We start from the raw sequence: 24,337 nt of genomic DNA on the forward strand, positions 1-24,337 counted from the left end.
GTTTTCGGCCATTATTTTTTATTTTTTATTTTTATTTTTTATTTATTTATTTTTTTAGCTATTATTTTTTCAAATAAGTTTTCTGTCCCTTCTCCTTCTGGGACCCTTACAATGCGAATGTTGGTCTGCTTGATGTTGGCTCATGAGCCCATTAAACTATCTTCACTCTTTTTTATTATTATGTTTTTGCTGTTCTGACTGGATGAATTCCACTGCCCTGTCTTTGAGTTAACTGATCCTTTCTTCTGCTTTATCTAGTCTGCTGTGGAACCCCTCTATTGTATTTTTCTGTTAAGTTATGGTATTCTTCGGCTCTGTGACTTCTATTTGGTACTTTTTAATATTTTCTGCATCTTTTGAAATTCTCACTTTGTTCATTCATTGTTCTACTGAGCTTGGTGAGAATCTTCATGACAGTTATTTTGAACTCTTTATCAGGTAAATCACTTACCTTGGTTTCATTAAGACCTTTTACTGAGGTTTTGTGTTGGAACATATTCCTGTATTTTCTCATTTTCCTATGACTCTGTGTTGATTTCAATGATTAGATAAAACAGCCACCTCTCCTAGTCTTGAATGACTGGCTTCATGTAGGAGATAAATCTTACCTTTCAACCCTGCCCTCTCTCTTCATTGTCTCATACCTTTTTAATTGTCCCAGCAGACTATTTTATTCGTAGTGGCTCCCAGTGGTTGAAGGTGGACCAAGCTCCGTCAGTGTCCCAAAGGAGATAATCTTAGTCAGCACCTGCGCTCACTTGGAATGTAAGCCAGATTCTCAGGCTGCAGCTTTTAAAGGATGCAAATATGCCTTTTAGAGGAAGACGGTAGATGATGTGCTTTTCTGTTTGTTCTCTTTGTACTGAGCCCTGGGATGATACCCAGTTAATTGTTTCTTTATTTGGTACTGTTGCACCTATGAATACAAGCCCTACTTGCTACCAGGGATGTGCCCTATGGGTGGCAGCCACAAAGGTCAGTGTGCCAGCCGTGTACACTAGCTCCTTTCTAGGAGTCACTGGCAACCTGGGATAGGGCAGAGGGAGAGCACAAAGGTGGCACCCACTGGCCTCTCTGTCTCTGGAGAGAATTGTAGTCCGCCCATAAATGTGTGTTTAATTAGGAAACGGTCCCTCAGGCCACAGCTGTTAAGATAAGCTAATAGATCTCTTTCACAGACAGGTAGTTTCAGTCCTATGGGACCCTTGAATGTAAGCCCTGCTGGCCACTTGGAACCAGGCAATCGAGAGGTATCCCATGGGTGGCAGCTACAAAAACTGGAGCAATACTAAATTTTCATCATTCCAGGATTTCTTTTTAACAGTTTAGGTTAAGCAAACACACATTATTTTACTTAAACAATCACCCATCATTTTTAAAAAGGGAGGCCGGTTGTAGTGGGTTCTTTGAGAAAAGTAGTGAGGTCAGCAACTCGGAAAATGATGAGTATTGCTGTTCCAGCTGATGTTATCTGGACAACTTTACTAGTATGTTTGCTACTTCATTAATCAGAGTGTTGCATCCAGAAAGCAAATTAAATGTTTCAAAATGTCACATACAGTATTTGCGTTATGGAGCCGATGTGCATATTCAAAGACTCCAAGGAAGTTTCCTGGACATTGCCCCGAGCGGGTGAAGGGTCAGATGGGAAACTTGATAGTGAGGCAGAGTAGTCAGGTATTTTTTATCTTTAGATGTTCTAAAGGAACTCTGAAACTACTACACTGAGGAACTTCTCACTAGAAACTAATTCCAGGGTTATTTTCTAAAGCCTAAGGACGCATTAGGTTTAGAGGCCTTTCATGAGGTATGAGAAGAGTCAAGGAGGTTGCCGGGAGCTAAGAGGGGCCAAACCTGGTTTAGCGGTAATTGGAGAGCATTAGTTTTTCCCCAGGAATTAGACCAATGAAACGAAGCTGTTACAGTCAGGAATGTTGATCTCCAACTGTGCTAGAGGGCAAGATGTTTTGCCGACTGATCTCAGGAGCAGTGGGAACTGTATCTTATTATTGATTACTCAGTCAGCTGAAGGGAGGGCCTAGAAACCAAATTCTATAGTCTCGTTTGTACAACAGTAGTGTTTGATAGGAGTTTTAAGTGAGGGTAAAATGAGATTTCTCACACTGACTTAATAGAATTTTCAGGATCCCCGTAAGTCTCATTATGGGTCCTTCTGAAATTCCAACCATAATTGAAAGGATTTTTCAAGAAGAGCTTTGTGGTTCTTCAAAAGGGCTAAGTATTTTTGACACATAGCATTAGGTCAAAGATTTAAATATAATATACAAATGAGTTAATGGAACTCTCCTGAAAAATAGTATAAAAATGTGTTATTTTCCTGGAATGCTTTTGACAGTGTTCAGAATTGTAGACCTGCAAGAGAATGTGAATTTTTCAATGTTTTAAAAATACCTTGTTTGCTATTATTTTGATAACATTGGTCAAAATATTTAATAAACATTTGATTCCTTTCAGGATAAGGCACCAGGGAAGATAAATAAGAAATTAAATGTGGTCCTAGATCTCAAGTAACAGAGATAAGCATAAACTGGCTAATGTAAGGCAGAGTGAAACTGCTGAACTGAGAAAAACAAATAACATCAGACTGAGGTCATCAAAGAGAAGTGGCTCTTGACTAGGATTTTGATAGAGAAGTCCTGAAAGGACATATTCCAGAAAGAGGAAGCAGTTTTTCTAAAGATATGGAGGCACAGAAGCCCTTGACTTGGGTGGGAAAGAACAAGTAGTTTGTGGCTAGAACACTGTAATCCTTGGAAAGAACTTGGATGAAACGAGGCTAAGAAAATAATTTGAGGTAAAATCATTGAGGAATTCTTTACATTTTAGAAGAATGGTGAAAGTTAATTAAGGTCAAGATACTTAGAGCAAACCTGAAACTAAATTTTTAAGAAAGTGGTAATTGGGGTGATACTTGTTATTAAAAAATCTGAAAAGCCCATTTCTCTTTGCGGCCTGAGTGTGTGGGCATATAAGTGACCTCAGAGTTGTTCAGACAACTTCAGTTAATATTTGTTTGAAGAAAAGCTTCTATGGGGGAAAAGTTAGGTAACTATTCATTGAGATTTGAAATAAACCACTCATCCAGTTCATTTCTCATGAGGAAAATGGTATCTCGTAGGTAGCTAGTGGCAGAACTAAAAATAGAAATAGTGCTAGATTGCCAGTCAACATTTGTTCCAGTGAATTTAAAATGATTTTGTCTGTGATATTGATAAAATGGTTGAACATTTAAATAAAATGTATTTAAAAGAAAAGCTGCTAGGGAACCAATCCATTAAGAGACAGAAATGGTACTCCATTTTGTTTTCCTGGATTAATAGAATTAAGCCATATTTGATTGTGCTTTCTCAAGAATTTGCATTTCATTCACTAAATGGGGAATACCGTTTCCCATTTTCCCTTTAAAAAACTGTGTCAGTCCACTTCTGTTCAACATTTTGTTGGAGGTTCTAGCCCAAGGCAATTAGGCAAGAAAAAGAAATAAAATGGGCAAAGGATTTGAATAGACATTTCACCAAAGAAGATATACAAATGGCCAACAAACACATGAAAAGATGTTCAGTATCATTAGTCATTAGAAAAATAAATCAGAACTATGGTGAGATGGCAGTTTACATCTATTAGGATGGCTGTAATAAAAAAGACATAATATTAGGTTGGTGCAAAAGTAATTGCAGTTTTTGCAATTATGTTTAACTTTTAAACTGAAATTACTTCTGTAATTCCATCGCTTCTGGAGTGAGGATATGGAGAAATTGGAACCCTCCCTTGTATGTTGCGTGTGGGAATGTAAAATGTAAACATGTAAAGAACTTTGGAAACCAGTTTGGTAGTTCCTTAAAAAGTTAAACATAGAGTTACTGTATGGCCCAAGAGATATACTATTAGCTGAATACCAAGTGAATTAAACGTATATGTTTACACAAAACTTGTATGTAAATGTTTATTTCTATAATTAGCAGCATTATTCATAATAGTCAAAAAGTGAAAACAACTCAGAATGTCATTGATTGATGATGAATGGATACCCAAAATGAAACACATCCATACAATGGAATGTTGTTACTCAGAATGGAGCAGTAGTACATGCTGCAACATGGATGAGCCTGAAAGTGTTAGAGTGTGAAAGGAACCAGACACAAAAAGCTACAATATGAGGTGTGATCAAATAATAAGGTGACTATTTAAATTAAAAAAAAATACAGTAAAAGACACATTGGCATTGATCCCCCTCAAAATACTCCCCCTCGCGTTGAACACACTTATCCCATCATTCTTGCCACTTTCTGAAGAAGTTCTGGAAGTCTTTTTTTGTGAGTATCATTAGTTGAGCTGTCGTGGCTGCCTCGATGTCCTGAATCGATTCAAAACGTTTACCTTTCATGGTCATTTTGACTTTGGGGAAGAGCCAGAAGTCGCATGGTGCCAGATCCAGTGAATAAGGTGGATGAGGACACACCGTAATGTTTTTATTTGGCAGAAATTGCCATTCCAAAAGCAATGTGTGACACAGACCCTTTCCATTGTGATGCCCAAATACAGTGAATACTGCTGCCGAGTGCCATCCAATGGAAAGGCAGCGATCTTCAATATGGAAAGTGGTGCGTTGAATCTTAGTAACAGTGTGTGACAAGTTTCAGCTTGTTGGGTGCAGTCGGGTGTGAGCTACAGTTGAGACAAGGTGTGTTTTAAAGTGTGCCGGAAATCATCCTCCATCATGACAATGCTGTGTCACACATCACTTCCGGTATATGGCAATTTCTGTCAAATAAAAACATTACGGTGTGTCCTCATCCACCTTATTCACCGGCTCTGGCATCGTGTGACTTCTGGCTCTTCCCCAAGTCAAAATGATTCAGGACGTCGAGGCAGCCACAACAACTCAACTAAAGACACTCGCGAAAGACAACTTCCAGAACTGCTTCAGAAAGTGACAAGAACGATGGGATAAGTGTGTTCAAAATTAGGAGCAGTATTTTGAGGGGGATTAATGGCAACGTGTCTTTTACTATAATAATTTTTTTAATTTAAACATTCACTGTATTTTTGATCACACCTCGTACTGTGTGATTCTAAATTAAACGTCCAGAATAGACAAATCAAGAGACAGAAAGTAGATTCGTAGCTGCCTGGAGCTGGAGGAAGGGAGAATGGGTAGGCATGGGGGTCTCTTTTGGGATTGATGAAATGTTCTAATATTAGATGGTAGGGATGGTTGCACAACTCTGAATATACGAAGAACTATTTAATTGTTTACTTTAAAATAGTGGATTTTATGATGTGTGAAGTGTGTCAATTGAAAAAAAACTTACTGTTCAGCATTCAACCAACATTCAGCCAAGAGACAGAAGCCATATGGTAGTTTGAACAGTGAAAGTTTAATGTACAGAATTACAAACTATACATGGTTGAAGAAACGGATTGGCTAGTAAGAAGTAAAGAGGACTTTTTAATTTAATTTAATTTATTTTCTTACTAGTTTCCGGTGCACAAAACAATGTAATAGTTAGGCATTTATCATTTGTATCCCTCACACTGTGTCAACCCCCTCCTCCCATCCACTATCCCTCTGACATCGCACACAGCCATTACATTTCCACTGTCTCTGTTCCCGATGCTGTACTCCGCTTCTTGTAAGTATATATATATATACATATATATACATATATATATATACATATATATATATGTATATATATATAAAATTACAGTTTACATTCATTATCATTCAGCTTCAGATGTACGGTGCAGTGATCATAGTGAATACAGGAAGAGCATCCGCTAACCCTAGGGCTTGAGATAGAGTACCACAGGAAGATCCAGGCCTTGTTGGAAAGAGTGCAGCCATCATTCAGTGGATGGTAAAGTTGCTGAGATACCAGACTCACTGGAAATCCTCCCTTTGGGGTGTTGGCGGAGGCCATTCACAGGGAGGCGCTGCACTTTGGCACTGGCTGCAAGCCCTGTGAGGGTAGCCAGAGAGAGCTACTCAGGGGTGGATGCCTTGCTGGTGGCAGCGTGCTGGGAAGCTGCTGGGCTGAGTGTGGGTGGGGGGCGCTGTGAGCTGTGCACTGCAGGGGGCTGGTCCTTAAGCTGGTCCCTGCTGGAGCCCCATGCTAATGCTACAGAGGGCGGGTACTGCAGGAGCCTGGCTGGAGCAAAACCTCCTCCAGGGTACTTCTAGCTCCGTTTATTGACAAAGCTTAACATCATGCCCCCTGGCAAAAGAGCAACATTTAAAAGGGCTTTCATTTTTACAGAGAAGTCAATAATGGTGGATTTGGAGATGGGAGGTAATAAATGGATAACCGGCTCAAGAATCTATGTCAATCCCTCTACCAATTTAGGATATATTCTTTTATGCTGGGTGTAAAGTACCAGGCATTCATCTCAATATAGCTAGCTAGACAAAATTTCAAAATACATAGCATTGGAATACTTGCAGAAAATTTTATTTCAAATCACTACAAAAAGTAATCATGGTCACTAAACAGCATTGAACAATATTGACGTGTTTAAAATGTGAAAATTTCCCTCTTATCCCTCATTCCCTTACTATCTATTTTGTTCATGTCTCCTGAAGATAAAACCACTAACAGTTAGTATACAGCATGTTGTTTTTTATATATACAGTTGACCTTGAATAACGAGGGGTTTAGAGGACCAGACCACCCTCAAAGTCGAAAATCCGAGTGTAACTCACGTCAGCCGTCTGTGTACATGTATTCCCAACTGCAGGTGGAAATATAGGTGACAAGGGTCAACTGTACATATATATGTATATATGTGTGTACGTGGATATATATTTTTCCTAGTGATAGAGGTTTTATAGATAGATACCGCATAGGAACTGTTTTTAGTTTTTTGACAGAAGGGTGTAATCCTCACTCAGTTGCCAAGCACTTGTGTACATGAGGTAGATCACATAATAGTTCTCTGCTTTTCTAAACTTTTGAAGTGAATGGAATTGTACTTGAAGGGAAGTGTAAAATCTGTAATGGATATATTTTGATTGTAGTGGTAAGGGTGGGTGAGGTAGTTTGGTAACCATTATAATCAGTTAACAATTTTTAGTACAACCTAAATGTTCATTTTTTCCATGTGTTTTGCAATTAAATGTTTCTTATTTTTTAAACATTTACACGTTTATGTCTATGTTGCTGGTTATCATACTATTTAAATTTCAATGAAATCTGAATCAAATTTTTTTGTTGTTTTCTTTAGAAAAATCTTGCAAAAATGTCTCTGTACCCATCTCTTGAAGACCTGAAGGTAGACAAAGTAATTCAGGTAGGTTTTGTTTAAGTGCTTCTTTCCCCCCATGCACTAGGGCATACATTTTAGTGTCAAAGTGAAGCATGAAGCTTAAATAGATGTATTTGTTCACTTTTACACTTCATACACTTTTATTTCTCAATTAATTGCAGACTAAAAAGTTACAGAAAAGCTAGCAATTCTTTTTCATTTCGCTGTGAATGAATGGATACAGGATATTATTTCTTTAAAACTGGACTTAAACTATTCAAAGATAACTTGATTTTATGACTAAAATTTAAATCCAATGCAATATATGAATTGGTGAAATACATTCCAACTTTTTACATGTCTAGTTTTGTTTAAAATTAGTACATTGTTCTTTTGGATCTTCAGGTATGACCAATCTTTAAAATAATTCTTGCCTTGTCTTTGAAGTTAAAAATTATAGAAATAGTGAAGTGTACATGTTGCTTATAGAGAGTAGTAGTGGGAAAGCACACTGAAAGCATAGTGATTTATTTCCTTTTAGATATAAACAGCACACATTTCACGTGTCCATGCTTTAAATAACTATGTTAGAGATTACAGTACTTCTAATTGCATAAAATCAAAGCTTTTTGTAGTCCTTTCATGTATTAGTTTTGGAGATGTGTTTCTGCTTAAGAAGGTTTGAGACTGGGGTCAATTCTTGCTATTTTGTACATTTTTGTTCTTTTTAACCGGAGATGATTTGTAGTATTTAATGAACCCATCTCGTTTCCAGTTTACTTTCACCTTGATCTCTTATAAACTCAGTTTTTTCAGCAGTTGTTTATTCTTTTAATTTGACAAGATAACTGTCTTGAACTTTTTTATTCCTAAAATCTTTTTAACATGATAAGTGTGATGAAATTTTTTTGAGTTGTTTTTACTTCAAAGTTTCTTACCTTAAAGATCATTTTACTTGAGACCTTGACCTCAGTTTACTCTTAAGTGAGATTTACTTCTTAATAATTATTAAATGAGCATAAAGTGTTTGTTTCAAACTTGTGAGAAGTCTTAAGCAATCTCAAGAATATGTTTTTAAAGCAAACTGTTGACCTTTTTAGGGTGAAAAAAATTCTAGCAGTAATAACAAATATGTAGCTGGAATGATTAACTTTGTAGTAATGATTGGGTGAATATGGGGATAGACCAGTAAACACATATTGTTCATCATAGATCCACTGTGGATATTAAAATGTGGTTTGTAAAATCTCTGAAATCTACTGTTCAGCTGCCAAGGCTTTGATGCCTCACAATTTTAAGTGGCTCGTTCAGTCATCTTAAATGCTCCATCACTTCCTTCTTCAGTATTTTGTCAGTATTTTTCTCATGTGGTTTTTATTTCCACAAAGTTCATCTAAATAAGCACATTTTCTTTTTAAAAAGCCTTTATCTGAAATATTTAGCCTTCAAGAATAACAATAAATGGGGCGGCCGGGCGGCTCAGGTGGTTGAAGCTCTGCGCTCATAACACCGAGGTAGCTTGTTTCATTCCCACATGAGCCACGAGCTGCATCCCCTACAACTAGACAGAACAATGGCTTGACTCGAAGTTGGAGGGAAAGGGGGAAGGGGAAAAAGGGGGGGGGGAAAGAAGAATGCCAATTAACCATTAATGTAGCCATTAATATGACATCAGAGCATTAACTGATAAGGATTTGCAGATGGATGGAACGAATCACTAATCTTTCATTCTTTTTTGTTCATTTTTATGGAATCGAACTCTAAATTAACCACAGATCACTTCAAGCAGAGGTTTTTGATTTTTAAAACAGCAGAAAAAGAAGAAAAGAGTTGATATTGACAAATAGTGGATTGGAAAATAAAAGGGCTACAGCCTACATTAGGCTGACCTCTTTAAGGAGAAGCAAATTATATGGATATTTCCAGTGGAAGACCTTTTATGTTTTGAGCAGAAGTCTAGTGGCTTGGAGATATAACAATAAGTAAAAAGGGGGAAACATTTTGTTTTCTGTTTTGTTTGTTTTTATTCTCACTGGATTAAAAACATTCCTAACCTAGTTATCAAAGTCTTGAACTGTTTTCTTTCTTTGTTCATTTTTCATGATTGCTGATACTTAGGTTTATTTTTGTTCTTGAGATGCCCCTGCAGAGGTGGTATTCATTTTCTCATCTTCTGGCCTTTTATATCATAGCAAAGCTAAATTGCTGCCAGTGAACTGGCAGTTCATACTTTGTAAACTATTTTACAATAACCATTAGGCTGTGGCTTTCAGCATCACGTGATCTGTGAACCTCTCTATTAAGAATCCTTTACAGGAGTCTGTGATTGCTATACCTATATAAAAAAAGCTTTTAAGAAACAATGATAAAGAGATCCAGTACTCATCAGTTTCCTAACCCAGTGAGCAGAGGTTGGCAATGGTGACTCCATGAGTGTGGTCCCTCCACATACTTTCAGTAATGGCAGAGACAACATGCCCTGGCAGTAACTGTGCTCCATGGGGGAGCACATAGTTACTTTTTAAATAGTTTGAAAGTTCAAGTAAGTGTGAAACAACTTGCTATATTTAATGACTGATAGTCCTTAAGCCCTTGTTGTACCATCTATTATTCCTCCAGATTACATAATAATTAAATATATAACTTTGCAAAGAGCTTTCTGTATATATTCTTCAGTATTCCTTGGATAAGAGCAATAGCAATGAATGAAAGAATAGAAAATAATAACCAACTAAAAAGGACCAAATTTTTTTTAATTATTCTGCCTTTTAGAGCAATTTTAGGTTCACAGCAAAATAGAATGAAAAGTACAAAAGAGTTTCCATTTTACTTCCCCTCCCTGTACAAAGCCCATCCTCCCCACTGTGGGCATCCTCACCAGCGCGGTGCGTTTGTCACAGTGGCTTACCGACACTGACACGTGGTTACCACCCAGAGTGCCTAGTTTACACCTGGGTTCACTTGGTGTTGAATACTCTTGGTTTTGACAAATGTATGATGACATGTAGCCATCAATTGTAGTATATCAGATACTTCCACTGTCCTAAAAAATCCTCTGCTGTCTTTTCCTCCTGCTCCCCTCGCTAATCCCTGACAACTGCTGATCTTTTTTCTGTCTCCACAGTTTGACCTTTTCCAGAATATTTAGTTGGACTTCTACAGTAATCAGCCTTTTTAGACTGGTTTCTTTCACTTAGTAACATGAATTTAAGTTTCCTCCATGTGTTTTGTGTTTTCATAACTTGATAGCTCATTTTTAGTTTAGAACAGTGTTTTTTTTTCTTAGCTATTATCCAAGAAATAATCCACGGGGCGCTAGTTTTCTTTCAGCTGATACCTGGTCAAAGAACTTTAAAAATTCAACACATTTTGAGTTTGTGAATTGTTACATAAAATTATAAAGATTTCCATGCTGCTTTTTATTTCAACTTAGAATGTGACAAGTTATAAAAAATAAAAATGACTCAACACGCATATCAGAACATTTACAACACGCATATCAGAACACTTCCGTATGAGTCAAGTACCATTCAATGCTTTTATAGGCTGTACTTACTTAAATTAAGCTTTGATCTCTCCAAGGATCTTTTTTTTTTTTAAGTGAAGTGATGTAATGGCTTTTTTTTCCTTAAATTTTTTATTGGAGAGTATTGGGGAACAGTGTATTTTTCCAGGACCCATCTGCTCCAAGTCAAGTCGTTGTCCTTCCATCTAGTTCTGGAGGGGGCAGCTCAGCTCTAAGTCCAGTCGTTATTTTCAGTCTTTAGTTGCAGGGGGCGCAGCCCACCATCTCATGTGCGAATTGAACCAGCAACCTTGTCGTTAAGAGCTTGCGCTCTGCTGAGCCATCCGGCCGCCCCCGCTCCAAGGATCTTTGGGACTATTCTTGGCATTAATTTTAGGGCTAGGTTGAGATAAAAGTATAAAATTATTTAATCGACATATTTCTGCTATTATAGAACATGATATTAGAGATGGGCATACAACTTATTACCAACCTTATCTCTTGACATATGGCTAGTTCAGAAACTCTGATCTGTCTGTAAAGGAGAAAGGATTTCTGTCAGTGGAATACTTAATATGACATGGGCTATACAGGCAGCCCAGAGAGGAATTCCTGGCATACTTGCGCATGTATACATTGTTAAAGTGATTTTGGCAAGTTTGCTTAACAGTTATAAATTATATTCTTTTATCATCATTCTTTTATTCAGTGATAAAGTATGTGTTTTTCATACATTGTAATGTTTTTTAATTTAGTGTAACACCTTCTTATATTTGCTAAAGTGAAGATAGTTTATTTCAATAGGATATGCTAAAATGGCAAGATAAATATTAGCAACTTAATAGGTATTTAAATGTATAGGCCTTTTCTAACATATGTCTTTTTATGTGATTACAATTGAGCTCTTTTTCTTATGACAATGAAATGCTTTTACTTAGCCTAGTAAAAGATAATGGAAAATGGGTGGCTATGCATTTTGTAATACATTTTGAAAATATTAATTTATTAGTCTGCAGCACCCCTATGAAATATTGGTTATAAGATATGTAGAATGGTGCTTAGTCAAGTTTTTTGTGCATGGTTTTAAAATATTTAGAATATGAAATATATTTTTGATTTGCAGATTTTCTTTGAAAAATACTGAGGGTGCCAAAAAATGTATACACATTTTAAGAAAGAAAAAACTATTAAATTTATGCTGATGGTAACCACTTTGAGCACCTCTTGTAATTGCGGAAGTCACATGTGACTTGTATTCATCTTTTGTTATTGGTATATATTGAGTATTGCAATTTTAATACAGTTTTTTCCTCTCTTAAAATGTGTATACAGTTGTTTGGCACCCTCTGTATATTGCTGAAGCATTTGAAATTAAACTTTCTTGAATACAACTTCCGTGTTTCTCTTTTTGGAGTCACTGAATTTAACTTATAAATGATATAAGAATTTTAAATATGTATATATAACATTGTTGTTAGAGTTTTCTTCTTTTCTTTTTCAGGCTCAAAGTGCCTTTTCTGCAAACCCTGCCAACCCAGCAATTTTGTCTGAAGCTTCTGCTCCCATCTTTCAAGATGGAAGTAGGTTTATACTTTGGGTTCATTCTTCTTGAATAGAAATGTCTTTCTTTTGCTGAAATAGGGAATCTGAGATTTTTTAAAAAAATTATGCAGCATAAAATTACTGGTTAAAGCTCTAGTAGTAAGAAAAAAATGTTTATTTAAAAAAATAAACCTTTAGTCAGAAAGTGAACTATGAAGATGTGTTTTATGGCTTAATGAAAATTACGTTAATTAAATGCAATTTTAGTTCTTATAAGTTCCTAACTTATGACTGATTCATTTATGTGAGCTGTGCCCATACGACTGTTCTTCAACTTCCTGAACTGTCTTCTATTTTGGGGTGGGAGAATTTCCAACCACATTCTTTTGGGGGAACCTTCCCAAATCCTGGAATCTTTCCATGTCTTTCTCTTCAGTCTCTTTTCCTTTTGAGTTCATAGGGATTCCGGAGAGAGACCATAAATAGTATGACTTAAGATACAAAAATAGTGTTAAACAGGTTTTTGTGGCCTCTCGTCTTATAACTATAACTTTATTTTAGAAAATCCATTTTAAGTCACTATTTTTTGTAAAAATCATGTGAAAAAGAGCTTTTGGAAATAGTACTTGACTCTACCACTAGGTTAAATAATGTTAATACTTAAATATTAACAGTATTTCAGATTTCTTTGGAATGTGGTTAACATTCTTTGGAATGTGGTTAACATTCTTAAAATGATACGACACTAAATAAATTTACACGCTTTGATTTTTAAAAAAATTGTAGTTAATGCAGAAGAATCGTTTCATAGCCATTTTTACTGAATGGATTGTAAAATAGCTGCCTTGACATTTTTGTCAGTTGTCCTATATTGGAGAATCAGTGGTATGTTTACAAAATTGCTAACCAAATTGGTTTATTTTAAGAAAAAGGAAAGACAGTTTACTTGGAAAAATTATTTCTACTTTTCTGAGTCTTTAGAAGTCTGAGGTTATTTTAGTTCAAGTGTCTTCATATTTTACAACTTTCATATTAAACTGTTTCTTCCCCCTGCCCTTTCTTCCGCTCCCCCTGCCCCCCACCCCGGTTCAAACCATTGTTTCTCAGACTAGCTGTGTAGGACACAGCTTCCTGGCCCATGCTGATATTATGAAACTTGCGCTCCCACCGGCTGAGACCTCGCTGAGACAGTCGGTCGCCAGTCAGCCGCTCACAGCAGCTCTTACCAGCTGCTGGCCAGCCACTCACGTTGGCCACCGGCCACTCATGGCACCACATGGTAGCCCACGGCAGCACACAGCAGCCAACGGCAGCTCACGATTGTTGCCGGCCACTCATATTGAGTGCCTGGGCAGCGCACAGTAGCCCGCAGTCGCTCACGCCAACCTCTGGCTTCTCACAGCAGCCCAGCTCCAGGGAGAGCCATTGTTCACAGTCTTAGCTGTAGAGGGTGCAACTCACTGGCCCATGTGGGAATCGAACCCGTGACCTTGGCGTCAGGAGCACGGCTCTCCAACCACCTGAGCCACCGGGCCGGCCCCACATTAAACTGTGTCTGTATTTTCCATTTCTGATTGTCATTACAGAGACAGGGAGGTGCTTTTCCAATTTGCTAATTCAAATTCATCTTATAATTATAAATTAATGTAACTTTTTAAACATAAGTAGAAATCCATTATAAAAAAGTTTTTATTTTTAATATTCTATTCAAAAATATTTCATTTGAATATTTTTTCTTTATTCATTGATTTATTCATATTAGATCTCTATCCTAAATTGTATCCGGAGCTCTCTCAGTACATGGGCTTGAGTTTAAATGAAGAGGAGATACATGCAAATATGGCCATGGTCCCTGGAGCACCAACTCAGGGGGTATGTATTGTGTAATTAATTTTGAATTACATAAAATCATGCTTTATACAGAGATACAGGTTCTTTTTGTGGCTAATTTACAGATGCATAACTTTACCGTTGATTTCTCTTGTCAGAAATTTTAGACTGCCTCCTGAATATTACTGCTAAGTAGTCTACTTTCTTTTGTGCTGTTAACACTTTTCTAATTTATTAGAAGTTAAAAATTCTTATTACGCCTTGACCTGTCCATTCTCCTTTGTCTTCTGCATGTAGTCCACTAAGACCTAGTGATACTGTCTCCACCACGTTTCCTGTATTCATTTTATCCATTCTAGTCCTACTGTAACCCTCTTCAGGGTTTCTGTACTTCTAACCTAGGTTGTTACAGTCTCTTACACCTCCTCTTTTAACTTCTTACAACAAACAGTGCTTACTAGCTGCTACTAGAGTAATCATCCTGAAGTATAGGTCTATCATATCTTTATTTTGCTCATAATCTTTTAACATTTCAAGGTCTAAAGTTCTTTATAATTAAACCCCAAGTTCTAGGCTTAAATATGCTGTATCTTGTAGCCTTTTATTAAGGTCGTTGCTATAAGGCCATAGTACTTAGTAGCACTTACAATTACAGTTAAACACTTCATGAAAACAGGGTGCATGTCTGTCTTGTTGCCGTAACCCCAGTGCTTAACATAGTACCTGGTGTTTGTTTATTTGCCAAATATTTTTGAAAACTTGCATCAGTTAGAGGTCAGTTGGGAAAACAGAAATCACAGTAGGTATTTCAACAGAGATAATTTAAGAAATTAGACAAAGAGGATTAAGAATTGAAAAAAGCAATAATGGAATACATCCGTAATTGTGGAAAGTAGCTGTTCCTCTTAGGACTGGAGTAACGCAGGGCAGAGATCGGAGTTATCAGAACCTAGAAATGTGGGGGACCAGATCCATGGAGTTGGGCCTCAGACCTTGGCGGAGGGCACACGGTTGACAGCGCTGGTACCTCAGAGGGGTTGCACTGAGGCTGGTTTTGGAAATGTCAGTAAGAGCTGGAGAATGGAGTTAACTGCTGCCAACAGGCAGTGGTGACAGGAACAGGAAGGAACAAGATACTTATCCCTCTCACAGCCTTCCGATCTCACTCTAGTGCCTCATGTGGTGGATGCTAACCAGAAACCCACTGACAAAGGAAAATGTAATTTGCACATTTTAACCCCCAGCGTTACTAGCTAGCATCTAGAAGGGTGGGTTTGGAGCTGACGGACAGTAGCTTTTTACCTAGCACTGCCTTTTACCTAGCACTCCTTTGACTACTCAGTATGTCCACACACTTCTACAAATACTCTGAGTTCACAAGACAGCAATAACAACTTTATACTTTCCCCTTAAAAGATGCAATTCTTCATAAAATTGAGGTTGAGCAAACATTTTCTATTAAGGGACCCATGGTATTTTAGGTTTTGCTGGCCACACATGGTCTCTGTCGCATATTCTTGTTTTCTGTATTACTTTACAAATTTGTAGAAATACAGAAGTCATTCTTAAGTCAAGGTGCATAAAATCAAGCTAGTTACCTCTGATATCTCAAAGTTACTCTTCCCCTTTCCCGCACATGGGACAGTACCAGTTATTGTGGCCATTTCTGGGCGGTGGTCCATGGGATTGATTACTGTGCAATATTTATTATCCCCTAAGTATTCACACTCCCAGATGAGTATTTTTTTTAACCAAAGATAAAAGCATAAAGTTAAACACTAATTCTTGTATTAATGTAAAAGGAAGTAGGGAAAAACAAAAAAGTTAATTGCTGTGTGTACAGAAAATGTATAGATACAACAGAGAAGGGATCACAGCTGCTGTGATTGTTATTGTGGCTAACTGGTCAGGAGGCCCGAGTCAGTATGGAGACTCCCTGTGTCTACTTCACATTCTTCTGGTCCTTTCTTTTTTAATACCTAGTGGGGTAACCTGAACCTTCATCTCTGAAGTGTCTGAATCACCAGGGCTCTGTAGTGCCCTAAGTTTTTTTTCTTTTTTCTTTTAATTTATTGCTGTAGATTTCTATTAACTCTTTCCATCTAGTGAATTTTTCATTTCACATGTTGTGTTTTTCTTCTCTAGATGTTCCATCTGGCTTTTACATCTTCTATTTTTCTCCTCATTCATTGTTTCCTTTAAATCCTTGAGTGTATTGAGCATATTTTTATAGTAGCTGTTTTAAAAAGTTGCGTGCTAATTTCATGAGCTGTCATTTCCAGATCCTTCTATTGACGTTTCTCCTGATTATGGGTTACATTTTCCTGCTTGTTCGCACACCACCTATTTTTTAATTGAATTTGGACATTGTGAATTTTTTGTTGTTAGGTGCTGAATTATGTTGTATTTCTTTCAAGAGTGTCGGCACTTTGTCAGGGGGTTTCTGGCGGTCAATTAAGTTACATGCACATCAGCTTGATCCTTCTAGGGCTTGTTTATACACTTTCCTGGGGTAGGTTTGAAGCGTCCTCTACTGTAGGGCTAGTGGAGCCCCCCTGCTAAAGAAGTGTGTCCCCTCTAGGTTCTCCACTGAATGCCCTGCGGAGTCTGCTCTGGCTGGTGGGAGCATGAATGTCTCCCAACCTGCGTGAGCTTCAGGAAGGGTTCAGCTGCAGCTTCCTGCCTGGCTTGTGGAGCTTCACCTCACATGTACTGGCACTAGTATACAGCAGCAGACTCGGCTGTCTGGAGCTCAGCCTGAAAATTCTAGCTGCCTTACAAGCTGCTTCACCCTCCTGACCTCTGGTCTTGGTCTCCTCAGCTCATCAAGAGCATGGTGTGCTGCATGGGGTTCGGACCTCTGTGCTCGGGACAGAAAGCCGGTGATGCCAGCGCTCCCCGGTGTGCCTCCCCTCTCTCGGGGATCACTGCCCTACGCTGCCTGTCCAAAATGCATGTCCACTGTCCAAAAATGCTTGCCTCCTATGTTTCCAGTTTTCTAGTTTATGGCAGGAGGTCAGTCTGGCTCCATCATGACTGCAAGCAGAAGTCTGCTTTTTTATTAATTGTACTGTTGGACATGGAAGACCTAAAAGGCATCTCCTGGGTTCTAAACATAGTCTGGAACTCATTACCTAGCAGCAACCCAGTTTCCTCTCGGTAACGAGAATTAACCACCCTAGCCTGGTCAGTAACTTCTTCTTGCCTTTGTTCAGTGGCATGTGAAGTCAAAAGCAATTAGGTGGCAACCTTCTTATACAAGGGAAACACTGTTGGGTCCCCTGCTGGAGGCATTCCTCCCTTGTAAGTAAGACCTCCAAACTGCGAAGCTCAAAGATGTGGGATGAGATGCAAAGGTTTTATGCAAGGGTGCTTAGAGGTAACAGTGAGCGGGAACATTCCCATGGCCACGCCTTGGTTTCTAGACCTTATATTTGGGCCTCGGAAGAAAGTACGTTATGTATTTGGTTGCTCATTCAAAGCTTATATTGTATCCTGTAAGGTAGAAGGCCAGCTGCTCAACATGCTGTTGTTCCCCAGGCACCTTAACTGAGTGGAGATGAGAGCCAATAGCTTAAGAAGTCGCCCACACGCCCACTGTGCTACGTGTGGTAGAACAGTTAGGATAGCGAACCACAGTGCCCTGCCCCTCCCCACGCTAGTGAAACTCAGAATTCTAAACAAATAAACCAATACGACATGTGGAAGAAGAGTAAGTGAATAGTCTGCCAGGGCTACATTTCACTGTGGCGAGTGTACATTCTCTCTAAAAGGCTGACATTTGAGCAGAGAGCTGAATGAAATGAGGGAGTGAGGCATGAATGTCTGGTGGGAGAACATTCCGTACAGTATAGACAGAACTCAAAGGACTTCAGGCAGAAATGAACTTTGTAGACCTGAGAGACAGGGCCTCTCAGTGATGGGCAGAGGAAACAAGGCAACGTGAGAGCAGATGGCATTGGAGGCGGGTGGTCAGGGCCAGGGGTCTGTGGCCTTGGAGACCACAGTAAAGGGTTGGGAGCTGAGTTGTGGGAGTGGCATAATCTGATTTTTTTTTTTTTTTTTTAAGATTTCTGTGATTGCTCTGTGGAGATTGGATAGTAGAAGGGCAAGAGTCTAAGCAGAGAGACTGTCTAGAAGGTCATTATAGTGGCCCTTCTGCAGATGGTTGCTTGCTTAGGATGGCGGAGGGGCAGAGGTAATGTGGTGGTGTTGAGAATGGTAATAGTAAGTAAGCACTCGTATAGGTACTTAAAAATACTTGTTGGAAAAAATAAAGATTTCTTTTCCAAAAATTAAACCTACCGTAAAGGCCTCCCGTTGTTCTGTACTCCAGCTAAACTAAATAATTCATTTGCATCTGAAGTTTTTCTTTTTCTATGCTATTACTAATTTTCCTTTGTCTCATAGCTATTTCTTTTGAATCTTTGTAATCCTTCATAAATAATAGTTTCTGGCATTGTGTTCTGATTTCTAGTATAGTTGTATGTGGTGTGTGTGTGTTACTCCTGGTAGACTGTCAGCTTTGAGTTCTGAAAAAAAAGTTTGCAATCCATGGTGTATATGTAGCTAAGGTTCCTCTTTCCTTGTCATTGCCACTCTGAGGAATGGAGGTTGATCAGAGCTTTTTATGACAGATTCCAATTAAGAGGTCTTGGCGAGCTCTTCCTTCACTGTCTTTTTAGTTGAGAAAATAAGAAACCAGTTTTAGTCAAGAAAACTTGAAAAATACAAGAAACTTGAAATATATGTGGTACCTGACATGAGTCCCTAAGTTAGGTATTCTTGTTTGTGCCTACAATTGGGTAATCCACAGGTATTTATTAAAGGGGACGAGAAATAATATTAGTCCTGTGTGCCAGCACTCACGTAACATGCACTTCTTTTAAGCCTCACAGTGGCTCTGGGAGGTGAGAAGGTTGCTCTTTTATAAAAACTCTGAAAAGGTAACTAGGTTGCTAAGAACCAGGCCATATAAAAGGGCCCTCTGGAAAATGTTGCGTGAGTTTCAAAAATATGATATGGCCTTTAAGTTCAAGGATAATAACACATTTGAGTTGAAGACAAACCAAAATACACATGAAATAAATGTCAGTGAATTCAGAAGGCTGCAGACAGAGAGTAAGTCATTGAATCTACCGGAGATGATAAATGTGGGAATATGTTACCTGGAGAATTAGTAAGTAAATACCAGCATCATTTTTGCATAAATCAAACCTTATCTGAAGAAAATAATTTCCAGGTTACTTTTTGGGAAACCACAAATGAGTATATTCAAGTTATTTATCATTTTTGATTTTTTTCACGGAAAATGTTTGTAAATATTGACACATTGTATGTTTGTCAGCAGTTGGTAGCAAGATCTTCCAGTATGAACTATATGGTGGCTCCTGTAACTGGTAATGATGTTGGAATTCGTAGAGCAGAAATTAAGCAAGGGATTCGTGAAGTCATTTTGTGTAAGGATCAAGATGGAAAAATTGGGCTCAGGCTGAAATCTGTAGATAATGTAAGTATTTTTAATGTCTATTTGAATTTGTCTAAATTGCTTATAGGATATTAAGTGATCAATGTTAGAATAATTTAAAATGAAATGCTTTAATTAGCTATAATGGTGTATTTATCATTGAGAATATTTTAAATCTGCTAACTTAAATTTTTCCACTTGGAGAGATGCCCTGTTCTGAAGCGGCAGACTTGGGACTTCCAACGTTACTATGTGTGCATATATTTTTTTCTTTTTTGAGTCTTCTCCCTGGAATAAAGTTCACTGGTCTGTACATATTACAACATAGTTTACATGAATAGAATTCTGGCATTGAAATAGGGCAACATATGTAGAAGTTAAGAAAAGACTGACCAGTGAGAATCAGTGGTCTTACAATGAGTATTTTTATACCAAATGATGATCATTTAACTTGGGAAGAGGTTTTACAGTTTTGTTATTTCCATCCTTCAATTTGAATTTAATAGGTCATTTCTGAGCAAAGGTGGCTTTCTAATTAGGGCAACCATTACTTTCTAATGACACTACCTTTCCTCTTACTTTACTGGAGAAATCAAACAGGGTTACTCTGAGGAAGCGTTCAGAATTGAGGATATACCCAGTCTTTACCCCAGTATGGTTGTAGGCATTGCCTATTTGGATTCCTTTTTAGTCTCGAAGTCTCAGCTCATTGTGTCCAATCTTTTCACATAGGAAATGAGCATGGCACATTGTGGGAAATGGCTGAGGCTGATTTTGGCAGGAAGCCCCAATCTTGCCTGCTTCCCCAGAGGACTGCAGGCGTTGATGTCTTTGCACACTCGTAGTTTACTCAAGACACAGCATGCTTCTTTGAGCAGCTCTGACTTTGCTGCTCTCCCTTCCTCTTCAGTGAATAGAGTATTTGCTGCCCTTTCTGCCAGGGTTTCTTCTGCGCTCCTTCCTTTGTCCATCCTAAAGAAATCAGATGCTTTTCATAGGCCCTTGTCCCCCATTGCAGTTATCCTTGCAGTGGATTTGTCCTCTTGGTCAAAGCTCATTGGTCAGACCGCTTTACAGAATGCTGCCTAGTTTCCATGTACCACCCTAAACTGAAGTAGAGGACACAGACAGAAGTCATGTCTGACCCAGCTTAAGATGGTTGATAGGGTCTAGCCCTGTAGATGCTTTCACATTTTACCAGGCTCGCTCTTCTTTTATACTTATTTGTTTATAGTTTGTTCAACATGTGAGATTCAGAATTTATATAAGTAAAAATATCCATATGGGTTTAGTTCTTAGTTAAAGTGCTTGAGTTACTTCCTACTGGATTCTTTGTAAGAACTATAGTGGTATTGAATGTGCCCACCTTTTTAGGCTGTTTAATAAATCATAAACTCTTACTTGATTATGCATAATTTAGCAAATGGATAAAGGAATCCTTTAGCTTGAAAGGTATCATTAAACTATCATAAAAGGTATCTTTAAAGTATCATTTTTTAAACTGTAAAAGAAATCACGAAACTCCTAACACTTGACTCACTTTCCCCTAAATAATGATCATGTGGCCAATACCTATTTGATTTTCTGTCAGGCTCATAGAAGCTCACATTTATTACAGTAACCCTTCATTTTCCCAAGTCTTTTTATTCCAAGTTGAAGGGCTGACTGAGACTGGGTCATGATTTGAGGTAGAAATCACCACTTGAGGTCTCTCTTTTTTGCTTTATTTCTGGGGGTTTATGCCTTGGTAAAATTTTTGGTTTATTTTTTGGGGGTAATGATGCATATACTCATGTAATTTTTGTTTGTTTTTTTACTAGGGTAGATTCTTAACCTAATCAGTTGGTTCCTAATTTTCCAGCATTTTAAAACTATACCATAACAGTGGTAAATGACCAGTTATTATCTTCTCCTGTAGGGTATATTTGTCCAGCTAGTCCAGGCAAATTCTCCAGCCTCGTTGGTTGGTCTGAGATTCGGGGACCAAGTACTCCAGATCAATGGGGAGAACTGTGCAGGCTGGAGCTCTGATAAAGCACACAAGGTGCTCAAACAGGCTTTTGGAGAGAAGATCACTATGACTATTCGTGACAGGTAAGCTGACTAAACAATTCAAATACAAATTCAAGACTAGTTTTCCATTTTCTTATGCTTTTAAGATTCTGTGAATATAGTATTTTGTTGCAGAAAATCAAATGTTTTTGATGAGCCTTAGAGTCTTAAAATTGTGATGCAGATTTTTTTCACATAGTTTCATTTTTTTTTTTTTAAAGAGCATTCTGGTTTTGTATACACCTCATTTCAGAGCTTACAGAAATTTGTCCTCTAAGTTACTTTCTTGTCTTAATCTGTTTCTCTCAAAAAAATAGAAAATGTCCAATGGAAAAGGAACTAAGCAGAATGGTGTCCCTGGCCTCACTTTGTAACTTACTGCTTAGACATCCCTCCAAGGGTGTAAGTGCCAAGATTCCCGCAGAACTCGCAAGTGTTCTGTGCATTCTGAAAACCAAAGCCGGCCTGTTCGGTGCTTATGAAGCTCTAGTTGTCAAGGTGGGGGTTGGAACATTTTATTTAGCAGTTAGTTCATTTATAACATTTAGCACATGAAGCCCGGGCCTCCATTTATTTCTTGCCCCAGCCCTCATACATGTTAAAAGTGGACCTATATCCCATTTTTACAGTTAGCTTTTGGGTTTTTGTTCTTCTCAGTTAAACTTCTGTTTATCTCCTTTTGTGTTTCCAGTTTCTCACACATGGTAGGTATTTATTTAGTTGTAGGTGAATGCCATTTTTGCTTTCTATCTAAGGAAAAGAGTAACTTGGCCTAACAGAAGGATGTAACTGTTCTGAATTTTATGAAAGCACCAGTTTATCATAAAACCCATATAATAGCATGATGGCAGAGTTGTAGAGGAGCAATCCTAACCTGCAGCATAGCTTGTGAGAATACACAGCCCAGCTGCACCCCTGCATTTCTCTAACGAAGTTTCTAAAATCCAGTTGTCTTTGACACTTCAAGAAAGGACATCTTGATTAGTAAGTTAGGCAAACTATCATGGAAAAATTTGTTTTAAATTACAGTTGACCCTTGAACAACACGGGGTTTTGAACCGCGCGGGTCTGCTTATACACGGATTTAATTAATAAGTGGACCCATGCAGTTCAAATTCATGTTGTTTAAGGGTCAAATTCTTTGATATGATGTTGGGAATCTGCAGATGTGGTGGGCTAACTGCAGTTCAGTTTCTGTAGTCAGAAGTTCTGTGCGAATTTTTAGCTGCGCAGGGGTCGGTGCTCCTAACCCCACCCCCTGCATTGTTAAAGAGTCAACTGTAATCTTCTGTGCTAAGGTGTTCTGTGAATGTGCAATATCAGAGCCATACTTAGTTGCTTTTATTAGAAACACTGAGATGATTATAACAAAGCATCCAGTATGGCACAATAGAAGAAATCCATTAAAATGTTTACCATGGAATTACATTTTTAATTGAACCCATTATGTTTGCAGGCCCTTTGAACGAACAATTACTATGCATAAGGACAGTACTGGACATGTTGGTTTTATCTTTAAAAATGGAAAAATAACATCCATAGTGAAAGATAGTTCTGCAGCCAGAAATGGTCTTCTCACAGAACATAACATCTGTGAAATTAATGGACAGAATGTCATTGGGTTGAAGGTAAGGAACAGAAGTTGTGTCTTGTTCTGCTGGCGTTATTTGTAGCAAATGTCTTTTTCATTTGTCTGTCTAGTTGGTGCTGTTTTCATGTTGACCTCCGAAACATAGAAACTCAGTGGGGAGATGGGCGACGTGGGGCTGGGGCTCTGGCTAGCTGTATTCTCAAGCCTGTCTAAGGAATTACCTGAGCTATTATCTGGAATTGTTCCTGTAACAAGGGGCCCAGACTAGACGATCTCCGAAGTCCCTTAAACTGGAATTCTGTGGAGACATGGGCATTGAAGATTAGATGGCACTCTGAGTGAATGATTGCCCAACTTTTTGCAATCCAGATTGTAGGAAATGAGTAATAGTTTCTGTTCATATTAGTACTTTGGTTTTATAGTTTTTTTCTTCCACAAATTCCTGAATAGAGCTATTTTAACATCTGAAGGTTTTCATTAAGACCTGCTCATTTCATAAACGGTGGCTAAGAATACAGTTAACTGAGGGGATATAGTAATATTGTATATGGAGAAATTATTTCATCTTAAGTAATAGATTTTTTTGGCTAATATATGCAACTCAGATTATTTAGCAATTTTGCTACTACATATGACATTGTGATTCTATAGAATTAAACTTGGTAAGGAAAATAAGAAAAAATTGTAAATACCAAGGGTTAGGATTTTAGAAAGATTAGCAAAACATAAGAGGACATATGTATTTATCAAGAATAACATAGTTTTATATTTATTAAATAAAACATCTGGAATTTTCATTACGTTTCAACAGGACTCTCAAATTGCAGACATATTGTCAACATCTGGGACTGTAATTACTATTACAATCATGCCTGCTTTTATCTTTGAACATGTTATTAAACGGTAAGTAGACAGTTCAACTTGTTGCTTATGATCATGTGACTTAGTATAAGCACTGTGCTTTCTTTTAATGCCCAAACCTTTGGTTCTTTACCTAAAAGGCATTGGTATTTATCTAAAAGTTTGAAATAAATTGTTTAAATCAGAAGGATTGGTTTGTAAGGATGACTCCTCACAACTTCCC

General features: G+C 37.9%; 1 protein-coding gene across 2 annotated transcripts in view; it reads left to right on the forward strand.

The window, feature by feature from the left end:
- Nucleotides 1-24,337, forward strand: part of SDCBP (syndecan binding protein) — a 33,548-nt gene that overhangs the window by 7,155 nt on the left and 2,056 nt on the right. The window contains exons 2-8 of one of the 2 annotated variants that reach the window (XM_081070654.1): nucleotides 7,246-7,311; nucleotides 12,273-12,351; nucleotides 14,076-14,185; nucleotides 19,491-19,652; nucleotides 21,529-21,704; nucleotides 23,119-23,290; nucleotides 24,065-24,156. In XM_081070654.1, coding sequence (XP_080926780.1) covers nucleotides 7,261-7,311; nucleotides 12,273-12,351; nucleotides 14,076-14,185; nucleotides 19,491-19,652; nucleotides 21,529-21,704; nucleotides 23,119-23,290; nucleotides 24,065-24,156 — 842 coding nt within the window. In that variant the 5' untranslated portion in view covers nucleotides 7,246-7,260. The remainder of the gene's footprint in view (nucleotides 1-7,245; nucleotides 7,312-12,272; nucleotides 12,352-14,075; nucleotides 14,186-19,490; nucleotides 19,653-21,528; nucleotides 21,705-23,118; nucleotides 23,291-24,064; nucleotides 24,157-24,337) is intronic. The other variant, XM_081070655.1, reaches the window with a different exon arrangement.

Source organism: Rhinolophus hipposideros (assembly GCF_964194185.1).
Source record: "Rhinolophus hipposideros genome assembly, chromosome: 13".
Lineage (NCBI taxonomy): Eukaryota > Metazoa > Chordata > Mammalia > Chiroptera > Rhinolophidae > Rhinolophus > Rhinolophus hipposideros.